The 19,804-nt window shown below is 39.9% G+C and overlaps 1 protein-coding gene across 7 annotated transcripts in view; it reads left to right on the forward strand.

The window, feature by feature from the left end:
• The window catches only part of DPYS (dihydropyrimidinase), an 87,430-nt gene that overhangs the window by 19,641 nt on the left and 47,985 nt on the right, over nt 1-19,804 (forward strand). For all 7 annotated transcript variants that reach the window (XR_007728139.1, XR_007728140.1, XR_007728137.1 and 4 more), the window contains exons 3-6: nt 121-300; nt 3,166-3,355; nt 17,948-18,104; nt 19,544-19,685. Coding sequence is in view for 3 of the 7 variants with exons in the window: in XM_050800697.1 (XP_050656654.1) it covers nt 121-300; nt 3,166-3,355; nt 17,948-18,104; nt 19,544-19,685 (669 nt within the window). In the remaining 4 variants the exon portion in view is untranslated. The remainder of the gene's footprint in view (nt 1-120; nt 301-3,165; nt 3,356-17,947; nt 18,105-19,543; nt 19,686-19,804) is intronic.

Raw genomic sequence — 19,804 nt, forward strand, 5'->3', positions numbered from 1 at the left:
AACTAAACTGTTGTCCTTATTTTACTTAGTTCTCTTCCAAATGCAACGTTTTAGAGAATGTTGAAATTATCATTTAAATTAGAGTAACATATTGTTGTTGTGGTTGCTGCTTCCTTTTAGGTTAGAGAAGAAATGAAAATCCTTGTGCAAGATAAAGGTGTTAACTCTTTCAAGATGTTTATGGCCTATAAAGATCTTTACATGGTGAGAGACCTGGAGCTGTACGCAGCCTTCTCTCAATGCAAGGAAATTGGAGCAATTGCCCAGGTCCATGCAGAAAATGGAGACTTAATTGCAGAGGTACGCGTTTGCATTCCAAAGCTTCTACAGAAATGACAGCAGCCATAACTTAAGGTGAAGATGATTGGGACTACATAGGTAAACTCATTTAATGCATTGGAACATGAGAAATCCAGAAATGGATTTTCTGTGGCTCAGAAACGGATTTTCTGTGACTCAGAAACTCCCGACTCCATTTACTCGAGTCCCTGCTCTCAGCTTTATGCAGGTGGTATATGCACTAGAATGAGGACTTCCCCCTGCAAACTAGCTCTTAGATCTCAAACATGTGCTGTTATGAAAACACAAATACTTTTCTTTGTGTCCTCCAGCACAGTTTTGGCTTTGTTGTTTTTCAGAAGCTCAGGCTGCCGGTTCAGAATACCAAAGCGTGGACAACATCAGTGTCATCTGATGACTTAAGCAGTGTATTAGGTAGCTGTTTAAAGCCCTGCTCTTTTCAGAAACTGGATATTAAAATGTACTCTGGAAGAATCTAGATGATATTTATTTCTCATGTTAGTCCCATTATTAATGCCTGAAGGGTACACCGTCTGCAAGATTTAAAGAGCTGTCTCTTGCCCTTTATATTAGCTGACTTTTTTTTTAAACTCCCTAGGCTCAGCTCCCATTAAAGTGAGTGAGATAGAGGCTCAGTGGCCACAAGGCAGAGAGGAATAATGAGATGAGAGCGTGAGCTGTAAAAACAAAACAAAACAAAACAAAAAACAGACCAGGGTTTAAATTGGACTCTTCTGCTTTATAGTTTCATGACATCAGGAAGTCTTTTTACCACTCTGAGTCTGGACTTCATGCCCTTTTTGTAAGGAAGAAATAACATTTTGAAGAAGAAAGAGAACAGGTCCAATACCATTTAGTGGGTTGGGTTGGGGAGCAAGTGAAGAGGATTATTCCACAAGAAAAGTAAAACTGATTACATAGTATGACAGGGAGTCACTTCAACAAGGATCCATAGTATTTTTATTTTGTTTGTTAGAATCAATATTAAATCTTAAATATAGATATTGCTTTTCAAAGATTGTGATTAGAAATAACTTCATATCTTTTTCACCTTTTATTTTTTAATTTTTTTTTATTTTTGTGGGGTACCTAGTAGATGTATATATTTATGAGGTACATGAGATATTTTGATACAAGCTTGCAATGCATAAGAATCACATCATGGAAAATTGGGGATCCATCCCCTCAAGCATTTACCCTTTGTGTTACAAACAATCCAATTATACTCTTTTAGTTATTTTAAAAGGTGCAATTATTTTTTATTTTTTTATTATTATTTTTTGAGACAGGGTCTCGCTCTGTTGCCTAGGCTGGAGTGCAGTGGCATGATCTCTGCTCACTGCCAGCTCCGCCTCCCAGGTTCATGCCATTCTCCTGCCTCATCCTCCTGAGTAGCTGGGACTACAGGTGCCCACCACCATGTCCAGCTACTTTTTTGTATTTTTAGTAGAGATGGGTTTTCACCGTTTTAGCCAAGATAGTCTCAATCTCCCGACCTCGTGATCTGCCCACCTCCACCTCCAAAAGTGCTGGGATTACAGGTGTAAGCCTTGCGCCTGGCCAAAAGGTGCAATTATTGATTATAGTGCCCCTGTTGTGTTATCAAGTACTAGATCTTATTCATTCTAACTTTTTTTTTTAAACACACGAACCATCCCCACCTTCCCCCTCTCCCCACAGCCATCCCTCCCCACTAACCTTCCCAGCCTCTGGTAACCATACTTCTATTCTGTATCTCCATGAGTTTAATTGTTTTAATTTTTAGATCCCACAAATAAGTGAGAACATGTGATGTTTGTCTTTCTGTGTCTAGCTTATTTCACGTACATAATGACCTCCAGTTCCATCCATGTTGTTGCAAATGACTGGATCTCATTCTTTTTATGTGTATATGTACCACATATTCTTTATCTATTCATCTGTTGATTCCAAATCAGGTTCCAAATTCCAAATTAGGTTGCTTCCAAATCTTGGCTGTAGTGAACAGTGCAGCAACAAACATGGCAATGCAGGTACATCTCTTCGATATACTGATCTCCTTTCTTTTGCATATATGTCCAGCAGTGGGATTGCTGGATCATATGGTAGGCTCTATTTTTAGTTTTTTGAAGAATTTCCAAACTATTCTCCATAGCAGTTTTACTAATTTACATTCCCACCAACAGTGTACATAGGTTCCCTTTTCTCCAATCCTTACCAGCAGTTGTTATTGCCTGTCTTTTTAATATAAGCCATTTTAACTGGGGTGAGATGATATTTCATTGTAGTTTTGATTTGCATTTCTCTGATGATCAGTGATATTGAGCACCTTTCCTATGCCTGTTTGCCATTTGTATGTCTTCTTTGGAGAAATCTCTATTCAAATCTTTTGCCCATTTTTAAATCAGATTATTAATTTTTTTCCTGTAGAGTTGTTTTAGTTTTGTATATATTCTGGTTATTAATCCCTTGTCAGATGGGTAGTTTGCAAATATTTTTTCCCATTTCATGGGTTGTTTCTTCACTTTGTTGATTGTTTCCTCTGCTATGCGGAAGCTTTTTAACTTCATGTGATCCCATTTGTCCATTTTTGCTTTGGTTGCCTGTGCTTGGTTTTTCCCCTTTTCAATAAAAAAAAGTGATGGTAAAATATGCATATGGAAAATTAACTTATATGATTAGAATATCAAATTTATTCTTACCAAATATACATGTTGTATATATACACCCACACAAACATGTTCACACACACACACACATGCACACACACACCCCTATACCTAACAGATCAAAAGCCTGGCATTGCATTTAATTTATGATAAAATAATGATATCTGTCATTAGTAAACCTTCCTTGCACATATGCACATTCCTGCTGTCTTTTTAGGGAGCAAAGAAGATGTTGGCTCTGGGGATAACAGGCCCTGAGGGTCACGAGTTGTGCCGCCCAGAGGCAGTGGAGGCAGAGGCCACGCTGAGAGCCATCACCATAGCCGGCGCTGTGAACTGTCCTCTCTACATTGTGCATGTGATGAGCAAGTCTGCAGCTAAGGTGATAGCGGATGCAAGGAGAGACGGTAATTCCTGAATGTAACCTCACTTAGAACTCAGTGTTAGCTGAAGAGGAAAGTCCATGTCTGTGGCCTCTGCTTCAGTTTAGGAGAGAGTGCATGTGGATTTTCACAACTTTTCTTCCTCCCTTTTTATTAGCCTCCTGGTTTCGTTTATCCTTATGTGTGTCTGTTTTCCCCCACTTTTGTTCATCTTCATCCTTGCCTCTCTACCTTCAGGTTTCCTTTGTTATTTCTTCTCCATCCTTGGGACCCCAGGACATTTCCTTTAGCCACATGCCCCCACACTCAATGCCACTAGCAGCCACTTTTAAATACGATAGTTAAATGCAAAGCTCTCAGGTTTTTGTTTGTTTTTGTGATGGAGTCTCGCTTTGTCGCCCAGGCTGGAGTTCAGTGGTGTGATCTCGGCTCACTGCAACCTCTGCCTTCTGGGTTCAAGCGATTCTCCTGCCTCAGCCTCCTGAGTAGCTAGAATTACAGGTGAGCACCACCACACCCAGCTAAATTTTATATTTTTAGTAGAGGCGGGGTTTCACCATGTTGGCCAGGCTCGTCTCAAACTCCTGACCTCTAATCATCTGCCCGCCTTGGCCTCCCAAAGTGCTGGGATTACAGGTGTGAGCCACCATGCCTAGCCCTCTTTCATTAATTTTGAAGAAGCTTCCCTATCTCTTAGGCAGCTCCACTACCCTTCCCTCTACCTAAATCAGGGCAGTGCAAGGCACCTAGTACATGCTCAATAAATTTCTTTTGAATTGAATTGATTCATCTGACAGCCACTTGGGTGTTGGAGCAATTGAAGCAATTATCCAAATGGTGTTTTCATGATAGTTATTTTAAGATTTTAAAACCTAAGTTATTTTTACCCCAAATTGCCTAATTGCCTCAGTTCTCTAGTTCAGTCTAGCATGTAAATATTCATCTTAAAGGAAAGAGAAAATCTCCTATTTTTGATAAGCATTGGGCAAATAAATGATTTCATTCTTTTGCCAATACTGGTAGAGAAAGGACGAAAAACAAATAAGGTGCATTTTACTCAATGACTTTAGGCCCATGGTAGCTTCTGTCCTCTCAATTTTAGGAATACAGATAATCAGAGACCGTCTTATAATTCAACCTTGCTGTTTTTTTTGTTTTTGTTTTTTTTTTATTAAAACAGGCTGTATTTTTATAAGATTCATTATAAAAATAATGGGTCTCACTCTGTTGCCCAGGCTGGAGTGCAGTGGTAAAATCACGGCTCACTGCAGCCTCTAACTTCCAAGTGATCCTCCCATCTCAGTCTCCCAAGTAGCTGGGACCACAGGCATGCGCCACTATGCCCAGCTAATTTTTAAATTGTTTGTAGAGACAGGGTTTCGCCATGTTGCCCAGGTTAGTCTCGAACTCCTGGGCTCAAGCAGTCCTCTCACCTTGGCCTCCCAAAATTTTGGGATTACAAGCATGACCCACCGCATGGTTTTGGCATGTATATAATTGATACCAAAATAAATTTTGTCAAAATTTCTTCTTGTTGCATTAAGGTTCAGTAATGATTTGTGCAAGCTGTGTGCACTTTTAAAATGTAATCCATCAATATTTTGTGTTAAGAGTAGGCTTATTTCACATAGGAGTTAATAATGTCTTATTAACCAACCATTTCTGATTGCTACTCTCGTATGTAAAAGAATTTCACCCCTAAAAAAGAAAATATAAGTACTGCAATTTTAAAGTTATAGGTTTTTCCCACCAGATGGTGCTGTTGCCAACTCTATGAGATGAGTTGGTCTGTAATTATTTGCTTTGTTAAGTCGTGTACCAGGTCCGTAATGTCAGAATATTATTTAAGGAACAGTGAGATCAGCAGAAATTTTCACTTCTAACCCATCTTCAAGCTCCAATTTTGACAGTTCTGTCAGGAAGCAGTTTCTTGATCTTGGGTATTTGTTTTTCATTGAGATAGAATTCCATTAGGAGCAAAGTAAAAGTCTAGAGAGGGTTTTAGAATACAGATCATAGGCAGAAAACTAGTAAATACAGATATTTTAATTTTATTGTAAATTATTTTAAAATTCAATATTATTTCTTGAATCTGTAAAACATTTGCATGGTCCAAGAGTCAAAGTTATATCTAAAAATGTTCAATGAAGTTTTACTTGCCTTCTCTAGCTCCTTCTTCCCATACAGTATAAGTAATGATTTTTATTAATTTATTTCTGGCCTATCTTTACCATGTTTCTCTTTACCAAATAAGAATATAGATCTTCTTTCCTACATAAAAGATAGCATACTGTACACCTTGTCTACACATTGCTTTGTTTTCCACTTGAAAATATGTTCTGAAGGTCAGCCCACATTAGACACAGAAATTTTCCTCATTCTTTTTTGTAAGTACAGAGTATGCTACTGTATTTATTCAATGAGTCCCCTATGGATGGACATCTGGGTTGTTTCTGATCTTCAGCTGTTTCAAGAGAAACCACAGTGATGACCTTTTGCATATGCCATTTCAATTTGTGAAAGACACATTCGTTCTGGAGGTCAGAAGCCTGAAATGGGTCTCACCAGGCTACAGTCAAGGTGTCTGCAGGGCTGCATCCCTTTCTGACGTCCTAGGAGGCCCTTGCCTTGCCAGCCCTTGTGAGGCCCATCGCATTACTTGGCTTGTGGCCCCTTCCTCCATCTTCAGCACCAGCCACAATGGTTGAGACCTTCTCACATCACATTATTTTGACCTTTTTGCCTCTCTCTTTCACTTTAAGGGCGCCTTATATTAAGCCTACCTGATTAATTCAGGATAATTTCCCCCATTTCAAGGGCCTTAATTTAATCATATCTATTAATCCCTTTGCCGTGTAAAGTAACATATTCACAGGATATGGGGATTAAGATGTGGACATCTGTTGGGCTCCATCTTTCTGCCCACCACAAAATGGGTATCTTGAGGGTAGATTCCTAGAAGTGGGATTGCTGGTTCAAATTGCATATGTAATTTTTGGGACATTGCTCATATTTTCCCCAAGGAATTATAAACACGAAATATTTAAAATACCACCCTAAACGTTGTAGTTGAGTCAGACTTACTGTGACAGTATAATACTTGTGAAAATACCCTCATATGCAATTGTCAAAGAGGCGACATTGCTTCAGAATAAAATAGTTTGAAAGATTCCCTACCCCATGCATGTGACCAAGGCATGGGATCAAGCAGGGGCCCAAAGAGGAAGGGGTGGACATAAACTGTGCCCAGCTGTTCACATGGTGACTGCATCAGCAAACCAAAGGACAGATCCCTGCAGGTACAGTGGGACAAGAGCTGTTGGACCACACTGACCTCTTACAGAAGATGCATCTACCCTGTCTGCACTCATTTATTATCTCACATCATTTCTAAATGTAAAAGAGCAAGATAGATGTAAATAAGAAATCGTTCGGTTTTACACATTTATACTATGAAAATCTCCCATCTGTAAATACCATTGCCAGCCCATTCTTTTTTATTTTTTATTTATTTTTATTATTTTTTTTGAGACAGAGTCTCACTTTGTCACCCAGGCTGGAGTGCAGTGGCGTGATCTTGGCTCACTGCAACCTCCACCTCCCGGGTTCATGCACTTCTCCTGCCTCAGCCTCTCGAGTAGATGGGATTACAGGCTCCCACTACTATGCCCAGCTAATTTTTTTGTATTTTTAGTAGAGACAGGGTTTCACCATGTTGGCCAGACTGGTCGAGGTGGCTCATGCCTGTAACCTCAGCACTTCGGGAAGCCGAGGCGGGTGGATCACCTGACGTCAGGAGCCCATTCTATCTTCAAGGGCCTTGACTCTCACAGTGTGGTCCCTAGAGTGCAGCCTCCACATTGCCTGGGAGCTCCTTGGACACTCAGAGCCTTGGGGCCCATCCAGATTCCCTGAATCAGAAAGTGCACTTATAACTAGAACCCCAGGTGATTCATATGGATATGAAAGCCTGAGAATCACGGCTCCAGGAGGCACAAAGGAGATCCAATTATTGATTGCTTCATTGTGGTAGCCTAGAAATATAATGCTATTAAATTTGATTTTATTGTTCAATCGCCAGCTCTATACCCAGAAGAGCGGGATAGTAATGATAACAACTAACAGCTTGCTGAGTGCTTAATATGTGCCTGGCACATAGTAGTATTTTAATCTCTTTTATCTCATTTCAGGTTTTACTATATTCTTATCTTATCAGTGCGTTTTAATACACATTGTCTTTTAAAAAATTGTCATAATAATGCCTCATGCTCAATTTTACCACTCTTTTGTGATTGATGAAATTGAGGCTTGGGAGAGATTGGTGAATTGAGCCAAAGATCACTTTATTAGTAAGTGCTAAACTTGGAATTCAAGTCCAAGTCTATGTGTCCCCAAAGACCAAACTTTTTCTGTCACTCTCCACTCTGTCAAAGGAGAAATTGATCTGAAGTTGGGAAGACCTGGATATCAAGTTTGTATTTAATGGGCTTGGGGTTTATTTATTTATTTTTAGAGGTAGGGTCTCTCTGTCACCCAGGCTGGAGTGCAGTAGCACAATCTTAGCTAACTGCGGCCTCAAGTTCCTGTGCTCAGATGATCCTCCCAACCTCAGCATCCCAAGTAGCTGCAACTACTCATGTAGGCCACCACACCCAGCCAATTTTAAGAATTTTTTGTAGAAATGAAGTCTCCCTTTGTTGTTCAAGCTGGTCCTGGCCTCAGGTGATCTTCCTGCCTCAGCTTCCCACAGCACTGGGATTACAGGAGTGAGCCACCACACCTTGCTGGTTTTGGTGTTTTAAAATTTGTAATTGTAATTGGTTTTTGGTTTTTGGCATTACATTTAAATTTCTTATTTAAGACATTATCATCATTTTGCTATCTTTATCATTAAAAGATTAATTTTGGGGGCGGAAATGATGAAGTATTAAATGGAAAGTAAATATCTTCTCTCTCTCTCAGCTCATTCTTTAGAGCCAGTGATTTTAAACTTATCTATCTTTAGTTTTTGGTGGTTACCTCTAAAATCCTAAACTATAAGTTTGTAGTGATTTGTAATTTTTGACAGTATCACTTGACTCTCAACTATGAAAAATGAGTAATTTAGTTCCTGTAAACTTCTCACCTCCTGAGTTTTGTCAGTAATAAATGTCAATTCAAATAATATATTTAATTTTACGTGTTTTATTTTACGGGTTTTAGCTATTCCTTTTTTTTTTTTTTAGAGGCAGGATCTCACAGGAGCTGGAGTACAGTGGCAAGAACGCAGGTCACTGTAGCCTCGATTTCCTGGGCTCAAGCAATCTTCCTGCCTCAGCCTTCAGGGTGACTGGGACTATAGGCATGCACCACTGTACATGGCTAATTTTTAAATTTCTCGTAGAGTTGGTGTTTTACCATGTTGCCCAGGCTGGTCTCAGGCTAACCTCCCACCATGGCCTCCCACAGAGCTGGGATTACAGGTGTGAGCCACCGCACCCAGCCTGACATCTCTTCTCTATAGGCTGAAAAAGAAACTTAGAGGCCCTAAATGCTCTCTCTCTCTGCCTCCTCCAGATGTCTACCAGCTGTATTATTATCTTTACACAGACACTGTAACTCTGATTACGTCTTCCATGCTTTCTCTATAGGTTAAGTCTAAAATTTAGAACTGTCGCAGGGTAAAATTATGGAAATATTCTTCTCTGTAGAAACTATTAGTGAGAAAAGAACTTCAGAGAAATTTATAGCACTAACTTGGAGTACAAGTTAGTGTTATTCAAATTAATTCTCAGAGAAGCTATTTCCAAGTGTCAAGGTCAAGTGAGTTTTCTTCATTCCAATAGGACTCAAAAGCATGCCTTATTTTAGTTTGCTACATATTTAGACCATTATTGTCTTGTAAAGTTTCTTGTTTCTCCTGACATTTTTCCAATTAGCTCTTTTTAAAATAGGTTGAGAAAAGAAATATGTGCCTTCTTTACCATATCATGAAGAGTTCTAGCTTCTTCATCACACTTTCTATTGAATAGAATCAGCGCTACTTGCAGAGATTCTTTGTGGGAGGAGAATCTGCTGACTTTCACTTTCATTTTTCGTAGCTGCTTGCTAAGCCTGCAGTAGAGATGTCATTCTGGGATAATGAGGTTGGATATACTGATTCCTGGTTTCCATATCTCCCCTTTTCTTGAATTACTTTGAAGATTTTCAGGTAATTTTTAAGGAAAAGTGTGTAAAAGGTGAATTTTCTGATTCCTTGTCTTCAGGCTTGTTGGGTGATTTGAATGGGCGTGGAATTCTTGATTCCGAAATAGTTCCTTCTGAATTACGAAGGCACAATTTCCTTCTCTACTGGCATCCAGTGTTACTGAGGAACAGGCAAATCCCTATACAATTTCTTGTCTTCTTATCACAAACTTTTCATTATCTGTAAGATTTTTATCCTTTCTCTTCATTTTAGATGTCCAGAGATTTCATTAAGACTATTACTGGGAAGGGGTCCCAATCCAGACCCCTAGAGAGGGTTCTTGGATCTTGCTCAAGAAATAATTTCGTGTGAGTCCATAAAGTACAGTGAAAGCAAGTGTATTACGGAAGTAAAGAAACAAAAGCATGGCTACTCCATAGACAGAGCAGCCCCAGGGGCTGCTGATTGGGTATTTTTAATGTTAATTCTTGAATATCTGCTAAATAAGGGGTGGATTATTCATGAGTTTTTCAGGAAAGGGGCAGGGAATTCCTGCAACTGAGAGTTCCTCCTTTTTTAGACCATATTGTGTAACTTCCAGATGTTGGCATGGCATTTGTAAACTGGCATGGCATTGGTGGGAGTGTCTTTTAGCTAATACATTATAGCTAATACATTATAATTAGTGTGTAATGAGCAGCGAGCATGACCAGAGGTCACTCTCATTGTCATTTTGGTTTTGGTGGGTTTTGGCCAGCTTCTTTACCGCATCCTGTTCTGCAGCGCAGGAGGTTTCAGCCTCATGTTACCCAGCCCCTCTTCAAGATGGAGTCGCTCTGGTTGGAACACCTCTGACGAGGCTATATTTAGTAGTAGGCCTTTAAAAAATTTACCTTCATGTTCAGAGGCCGTTATCAATCTGACAACTGAGCTTTGATTCTGAAAATTTCTTCTGTGTTTTCCTCCATATTCATTTCCTCTGTTTTCTTTTCCTGGGACTCCATCATAGTCCTCCATGTCCTTTAACTAGTGTCACCTTTTAAAAAAATATTTGAATTTTTGCTCTACAATTTAGGAAATACTTTTGTTTTCCTGCCCTTCTAATAAACTTGTGTCTTGGTAATCACACCTTTATCTCCAAGAAAACGTTCTAGTTTTTTAAGTGCTCTTTTTTTCCATGGTTGCTTATTCTTTTTAATGTTTTTCTTTCGATAGATGCATGATCTTCCTTTTTGAAAAAAATTTTGTACTTTATTTGTTTATTTATTTATTTTTATATAAAGACATAGTCTTACTATGTTACCCAGGCTGGTCTTGAACTCCTGGGCTCAAGTGATTCTTCCGCCTCGGCTTCCCAAAGTGTTGGGATTACAGGCATGAACCATTGGGCCCAGCCTACCTTCTTAATCTAAGAATACTAATGAAGATTTTTTTTTTTTAAATTCTCTTCTGTTTCCTGGGTTACTCTGTTTCTTTCTAGTTCAATTTTTCAGGGTTTTTGTTGTTGTTGTTTGTTTGTTTTTAGATGGAGTCTTGCTCTGTTGCCCAGGCTGGCATGATCTCGGCTCACTGCAACCTCCTCCTCCCAGGTTCAAGTGATTCTCCTGCCTCAGCCTCCCGAGTAGCAGGTGTCCACTACCATGCCCGGCTAATTTTTGTATTTTTAGTTGAGACAGGGTTTCGCCATGTTGGCCAGGCTGGTCTTTAACTCCTGACCTCAGGTGATCTGCCCACCTCTGCCTCCCAAAGTGCTGGGATTACAGGCGTGAGCCACTGTGCCCGGCCAATTTTTCAGTTTTTAAAACTCCTGGTCTTCCTTTTTGTGTGTGCATGTGCTGTTTGTGTTTTCTTCAAAAGTCTGGTCATCCTTGGCTGTCCATATGTGGACAGGACAGTTCAGTTGGTCAGTGTGGGAGTGGGCATGGAATTTCTCTTCCACAAAGCATGTCTGTTTCCTGAACTTGCTGTGTGAATGCAAATGGGACATAGTCACTGGACAGCTTCAGTTTAAGGTGTGGGGACCTCAGTCTAGCATCAACACCACCTAAGAAGCTTCATTTCCCAGCAGAGGTGAGGGTGAGTGTTGAGAGACCCAGACCTCCTCCTCCCCTCCCCTTCACTGCCCTTTCTGCTCCAGGAGGAAAGCTCTTCTTGACTCCTTCTACTCCTTCAGGTCAAGCTGTCACTCTGCCTAACTTTTCTTTATGAATTATTGCTATCCCATCTGCTTTCCACATTCCTAAAATCTACCAAAACCCTAGTCAGCCATGATCCTTTTTCAACCCCAGTGCAGCTCTGGATTCTTTCCCTTTTGTCTGTCTTCACCAGGATTTTTATGTGAACTGGGAAAGAAGAGGTGGGGAATGTTCAGTGCATCCAAAGCCTGAGCTTTCTTTTTGCTCATGCCTTGATATTTTCTTTTAGCATTCTGCAATAAAAAGTGAAAAGCAAGTTACAGAAAGAAGAAAACTTTCAAGTCCAAGCCATCGAAAGTGGTGTCACCTTTGACAGTTTGCAAAGAATGCCCATTTCATGGTTAAGTCTTTTTTTGTCCAACTTAAGTAACTATTAGGCTGGTGCAAAAGTAATTGCAGTTTTTGCCATTACTTTCAATGGGAAAAACCACAGTTACTTTTGCACCAGCCTAATAGAACTAGGTTGGTTCTCATCCACCCTTCTTGTGAGAAGATGCTTTTGCAAAGATGAGGTAAGGGAATCAGGTGTTTCTCCCTAAAGCATTATCCTTTTCTTCCAGAAGCAGAGTTTGTCTCCCTTGCTCCATAGCCCAAGTGTGAAGTTGGACAAACAAGCTGTCATTGTGTTTCATGTGGACAGTCCAGTCTGCCAGTCTCTGACTTCTATCACCCACTACAGTCTAGTTTTTGTCCGAAGAATGTATGTGTCAATGTGTGTCATTGGCTTCAGAGACCCTTTTTAAATTTTGGTCTGAGTAGCTATACATGTTCTTTTTCTGCCACAGTATTGGCATATGGGATCATTAATGGCTTTTTAGGAAATACTTTGTTCACTTCACCTTCGTACTTCCCAGTAGAACCTGTAGGCTCATGAATTCACTACCTTTCTGTGATTTGTTTAGAATGGTGGCAATTTCTCACAGCAATTTAACTTGATGCCCCACTTGCTATGTATCTGGCATTATTTGTTTCCCATTTATGACTGAAATTGTCAATGCACTGATTTGCTGTTGTTTTGGTTTACAGTTAAACTTGTTTTAGCTTGTCTTAATAAAGTTTACCTCTATTTTATATCCATGTTCCTGTATTTAGGGTAAAAATATGATGCTCATTTGAACTGAACAAATATTTTCTTTATGTTTTTCATAAACAACAAAGTTCTTGGATGCCAAGTGCATGCTAGGTACTGTGCTCTAGGCATTAGCTTTGCTAAGATGATTAAGACAATTTCAGATCTCAAGCAGCTCACAGTAAACTGGGCTAGATTGTGGTTGTTTAATGTGTTTGTATATTTGATTGTTGTTTATTTGATTTGATTTCGTTTGGCTTTAGTTTTGCTTATAATAGAAAGTTTTACTTAATAGGCGTGTCTTTGTAAAATAAAAAGTTCTCTTGCAGAGAGGTGTAAACAAAAAATAAAATTCTAAGACCCCTTAACCATCTGAATGGACCTCTCCTCTCAGTCAGGGTGTTTCAAAGTTAACCTGAAAAACTGGTTCAGGCCATGCTGGGAAGGGAGGGTTGGACATGCCTCATTATGTCCTCCTCCCTTTTGGAATTCAGGAAAAGCTGACCAGCATTTAACATCAACACAGACCTTAAGTCTAATAAAAACCATTTACAATCTGTTCTCTCTGAAGCCTGCTACCTGGAGGCTTCATCTGCATGATAAAATTTTGGTCTCCACAGTCCCTTATCATAATCCAAACATTTCTTTCTATTGATAATAACTTTTTCAACCAATTGACAATCAGAAAATTTTTACATCTACCTATAACCAGGAAGCCCCCACTTTGAGCTGTCCTGCCTTTCTGGACCAGAACAATGTATGCTTACATGTATTTGATTGATGTCTCCTGTCTCCTTAAAATGTATAAAACTAGGCTGTGTCCCAGCCACCTTGGGCACATGTTCTCAGGATCTCCTGAGGGCTGTGTCATAGGCCATTGGTTACTCAAATTTGCCTTAGAATAAATCTCTTCAAGTATTTTACAGAGTTTGACTCTTTTTGTCAACAGAGGCTTTGGTATTCCTATTTTCCATTTTATGTAAACTCTTTATGTAAACTCCCATATATTCCTCTTGTGTTTTAAAAGATGGGGAGAAAAATCCACACAGTGGCCCCTCTCTTCCCAAGTTGTCACGCTGAGTGCTGCTTGGCAGTGTTGAACAAGAATACACCAAGTTTCATTTACTTGCATGCAATGAACTGATGCTTAGGCACTAGTGCTGTAGGCAGAATCAGTGTGCCACTGGGTCAAGGTGATTTTCAGTCTCAAGTTTCCTTTCTTCTCTTTTTTGTTTTTTGGAAAAAGAGTCTCACTCTCTTGCCCAGGCTGGAGTTCAGTGGCATGACCTTGGCTTACTGCAACCTCTACCTTTTGGGTTCAAGTGATTCTCATGCCTCAGCCTCCCAAGTAGCTGGGGCTATAGGTGTGCACCACCATACCTGGATAATTTTTTGTACTTTTAGTAGAGATAGGGTTTCACCATGTTAGCCAGGCTGCCTTTCTTCTTTCTTGCATATGAACATCAGAACACTCCATTGTCCCTTAAATTTAGAACAAGATGATTTACATTACATCAAATTGCATAGCAGTTAAAAGCTGGCCATTAAAAAAATAGAATTGTGTGGCTATCAGGAAACTAACATTTGTGGAGTGTATGAGTTTTCTACGGCTGCTGTAACAAAGTGTTACAGACTGGGCCGCTTAAACAACAGGAATTTATTTTCTCACAGTTCTGGAGTTTTGAAGTCCAAAACCAAGGTGACAACAGGGTTGAGCAGGGTTGGCTCCTTCTGAGAGCTGTGGAGGAAGGATGTGTTCCAGGCTTTTCTCCTTGGCTTGTGGATGGCCACCTTCTTCCTGTGTCTTCACGTTACCTTCCCCTATATGTGTCCAAATTTCCTCTTCAGATAAGAACCACAGTCTTATTGAATTAGGGCCCACCCTAATGACCTCACTTTAAATTTACTACCTCCATAAAGATCCTTTTTCCAAATACAGTTACATTCTGAGGTACCAGGGGTTAGGACTTCAACATGTGGATTTGTACAGAGGACACAATTCAGCCCATAACATGGAATGTCTCCACGGTCCCAGGAAGATTCTGGGTACTTTCATAAACATTAATTTATTTGACCTTCACAAAATTGCCACACTAGAAGGACATTGTGATCCCATTTCACAGATGAGAAAAACAGACTAAGGGCAATGACTTACCTCGTACAATGTCACTAGCTAAAAAGTAGCAAAAGCAGGATTTGAACCTAAATTTGTATGATCCATTCTACCAAGCTGCTTCTACGTGTTTTCCTTCTCAATTATTTTCTTCCTTTGTAAATGTAATGTTTGGAATCAAAATAAAGTCCAGGAAAGTTTGGCTCTATGCTTTTGGCTAGGAAGACTGATTTCTATAAATATGTTTGGCCTCCTAGTTAGTGGCCAGGGCTTTTGCTCCTGGATGCCTATGCTTTTTCTCTGCATTTTTCAACCTTCTCTAGCAGATCTCAGGACTCAATAGGAAGCGTTGCTGGCAGATCCAGACAAGGTGTTAACATCTGCTCTAACACCGTCATCTAATAAATGGGTCATCTGGTCAGTGGAGAGTTTGGATTGGTTTGACCTGCTCATTACTGGGAAATCTTGAATATCTCTCAAATGGTGAAACTCCTTTAAGTGGGAGGTTACATCATAAAGGGCAGAGGCTTTTCTTTGTTTGGGTTTGAGCCAAAAAATGGACAACTAAGGAGAGAACATCTATGGGTAGACAAGATACAACCTAATGTGAAGCTTGCTAAGACAGTGGGAGGAGATTAATGATGAAGATGTTCCTATCTCCTAAGAGCTGTTGAAACCCTCCAGTTGTGAATGTAATCAGGATAGTACCAGGCTCAAGACAGATAGAGCACTCTTCACTGCCAACCAACTAAGTGTAGTAAATGAAACCAGTAAGTGAGATTGGAAAAATGCTCAGCCACATCCATAAATAGCCTGTGGTTGACTTAAATATTTAGAAATACATGCTCTTTCCCAAGAAATAAAAAATGGCACTTTTCCTAGTAACATAGTGCATATGATATGATATTATAATACTATGACTCTAATTCTGGCTGTACCACTTAGTGCCAGTGTGTGCTGGGCACATTAATCTCATTGAGCATCAATTTCTTCATCTGTCAAACCAGCACGAAGGCAACTATGAAGGTCAAATGAGATTGTATTTGGGAGCCTTGCAAACTATAGAATGGTATGCATGTGTTAGCTATTTTTATTGTTATTTTATTTTTAGCCCAAGTCTAACAGAACCCATAACTATGCTGAATTATCCAGTTTGAGTATCCAATTTATGGATTATCCAGGCCTCCTGTTTTCCTTCCCCTTTTTAGTTCTTGTATGCTTTTTAGTCCTTTGAAAATGCCTTAGGAATAATGAAATAGAAAATAGAGAGAATATGCAGTTAGGAATTTTCACTTTTTAAATTTTATTTTGGATATTAACAGATACTAAATGGGGAGAAAGTAGAAAATAGCCCAGTTAACAAAGAGCTTGCTGTATATACTAAAGTGGCCTGTCACATTTTAAAGGAGCTAAGCCCTTCCAAGGAAATTACCTGTCATCTGGTTTCAAAACAGTCCTGGCAGACTCCCGGTAGATGCTGACACTTTTAATTTTTCCTGAGTGCTGTTAAAATTGTAGGACTTTTGGAACCATATTCCCATATCACCTTGATGAGCCAAGTGATTGAATAGAACATGTGATAAGGATCTTTCCTCGATGATAAAGCACCATGGAAAATCCTCAGTCAGCAACTTGTAAAGTGATTGCAGATCAAGTCTCTGAGTTTTCCTTGTCCAAGCATCTGTAAGACGTTCCCTTGGAATAGGAAGGTCCCTTCATATTTGCAAATAAAATATCGTGTCCATCTTCCCAGTTCTCCCGTAGATAGTACATTACCTCTTCATTCACTGAAAACGATTGCTGCTTATTCTATATTTAGAAAGAATTGCTAATGGTGTTTCTCCTTTTCTGGGGATAGGGCAGTAAGAATCCAAATGGGGACGGGATTCATCTAGTAGGGTACGTCATGGAAGCAAAGTAACTTAGCCATGGCTGAGTCCCTGGGGGATAACTTTTATTGATAATTGGTTACTTAAGAATTGAAGTTCTTAGGCTTCAGTAAGCCTTGCTTTCATGGTTTTCCAAATTCCTAACCTAGCTAGTGGAAGATGGCTAGTTTGGAGAAGGATCTATGAAATAATAGGGTGCTGTGTTCCAATTTGATATGACTCAGTCAACTGGTGGCCATCTACTGTCAGTACTCTCTGAGGAAATCTGTTAATTTCAGTCATATATCAGGATTTTAACTAAAACTCAGCATCTAATGAACCAGAGTGAACTAATTTGGTATGCCAGCATCTCTCTACTGTGCACTCTCCTTAATGATTGCCTGAATATGATCAGGTTGATGCCAGCAGAACTATTATTCTGACAAATGCTAATCAGAGATAGGATTCTGATTGATTTTAAATTCAAATTCACTGTGCACTATTAACTTTTCTAACATTGTATGCTTTTTTGATGGCCTCATTTGCATGATTTTTAAAATATGCATTTCTGGCTAAGAATTTATTATCTGAGTGTTCTTTCATTTAATACAAGTTTTTTGAGGAGTTCTTTTTTTCAAGGGCATGAAAAGATTATCAATTGATTTGCAGCAGAAATATGCTGTGGTTGAATTCCATATGACCTAACTAATAATTATCTGTCATCAGGGTAATAAAGCATAAAAGTTAGGACCACTGGAGTCAATATGCCTGGGTTCAAATTCTACCATCTCCACACCACATGGAGTGTATGTAAGTGGAGTGTACATATGGAGTGGAGAAGTTATTACTCCATAGCTTTATTCTCATCCTTTGATGGAGATAACAATAGCGTTTATCTGGTAGGGTTTTGGAGAAGGTTTCATTAGAACGGCTCTTGTACCGGCCAGCTTTTGCTAAGTTATATGGCCGTAAAAATGGATCTAAAATATGAATAGCTTACACTTACAGAGGTTTGTTTCTCATTCATATTTATGTTCATCATGGATTTTTAAATCCTGTCCACAAAAGTAAATTATAGTTTGGGATTCTGCTAAACTGTAGCTATTACCCTCTGCTAGGGCAGAAAAGATTAATATTTATGTGTTTGTCACATGGTCCTCTTAAGAATAAATTAAAGTGATGAATGCTTCTTTTAATCTTTCCAGGGAAGGTGGTCTATGGCGAACCCATAGCGGCCAGTCTTGGCACAGATGGCACACACTACTGGAATAAAGAATGGCACCATGCCGCCCACCATGTCATGGGTCCACCTTTGCGACCAGACCCCTCAACACCCGACTTCCTCATGAATCTACTGGCTAAGTAATCATTTTGCAGATGACTGGGAAGTGTATTGCCAAAAGAAGGTTTGGGTGGAGGGGAGCTCGTCCTCCCATCTGGACCTTCCATTAACCTCCCAGTATTCTCTTCTACTTGACCTGACAGGCCCTGGGTACCCTCACCTGCAGAACAAAAAACATCGACTTAGTTATGCTATGATATGTTGCTAAAGCCTTTCCTAGACTCACAGAAATCAGATCACTTTCACTGAAACTTTACTCTTTTCTGACTTTTTTCATCTCTTGTTGCCTAAACCCAGGGCTCTTCATTACGCTTTACTTTTTATCAGAATATTGTTGAATTTTTTTCTATGCTGATATAATCTGGGAACTAGGTTGTTGTGTAGGTGACCCTGTTACTTTCTGGGAAGGTATGATCATTTTTCTTGAAAATTCTACTATTCTTGGGCCAGATGCAGTGGCTCATGCCTGTAATCCCAGCACTTTGGGAGGCTGAAGTGGGCGGATCACATGAGGCCAGGAGTTTGAGATCAGCCTGGTGAACATGGCAAATCCCCATCTCTACTAAAAATACAAAAATTGGCCAGGCATGGTGGCTCATGACTGTAATCCCAGTTACTTGGGAGGCTGAGGCATGAGAATCACTTGAACCCAGGAGGCAGAGGTTGCAGTGAGCAGAGATAGCGCCATTGCACTCCAACCTGGGTGACACAGCAAGACTCTGTCTCAAAAAAAAGAAAAAAAGAAAAAGAAAAGAAAAAAGAAAATTCTACCATTCATGGACATCCCGACACTCCCCATTCACAGATACTCAGTCTCAAGCTAAGAGTTTTTCATGACAGACCTTACAAGAGTTTACTTACCTGTTCTTTACAGCTTCCTTCCTCCTTCATGATTCAACATCCGCAAGATTACTCACGAGTCAAAGCAGGATTCCTGTCCCTGGTAATATCAGCATCCTCAGCCAATCTCACCCTCTGTTCATTCCAGTGGGCCGTGTGGCTCAGGAATGCCCCGGAGGACCTGCCCTCCATTCATGAGGATCACCATGGTGATGTCTTTGCGGAGTATTCTGCTCACAAGAGGTTTTCTCTTACATATTTGCTGGTGATTCTGAAGTTATCTTCATCAAGTACATATAACTATTCATTTCTAGATGAGAAACAGAGTCTCGGACAAGCTTATATCACAGAGCTAGTAAATGACGGAGCTGAGCTTAGAAGCCAGGTTTCCTAACCTGTCTTGCACCACGCTTCCTATCAGTGTGTCGTCTGAAGGTGCTTCCTAGAATAGAGACAGGAGACGGATGAAATATGTTCTTGAAAAAACTGTTCATTCTCCATTGCATTTTTCTGACTTCAATTGAGAAGGGAGCCAGGAGATTAGTAAAGGTTATGGCAGTTTCCTCCTAACGTGTTCTGTATACTCACCCCATCACTCTTGTGTTTTTTTCTTTTACAGTGATGATCTAACCACAACAGGGACTGATAACTGCACTTTTAACACCTGCCAGAAAGCTCTTGGGAAGGATGATTTTACCAAGATCCCCAATGGGGTGAATGGTGTTGAAGATCGGATGTCAGTAATATGGGAAAAAGGCGTGGTGGGTTCAAACGTTCCAGCCTTGCTTTGCCTAGTTCTTCAGCCAGGATCCTGCCCATTTGAGGACCAGAGTGGCACAAATTTTCATAAACAAACTTTTTGATTGTTTTTACTAGGGAG

The sequence above is a fragment of the Macaca thibetana genome, chromosome 8 (genome assembly GCF_024542745.1).
Source record: "Macaca thibetana thibetana isolate TM-01 chromosome 8, ASM2454274v1, whole genome shotgun sequence".
Taxonomy (NCBI): Eukaryota; Metazoa; Chordata; class Mammalia; order Primates; family Cercopithecidae; genus Macaca; species Macaca thibetana.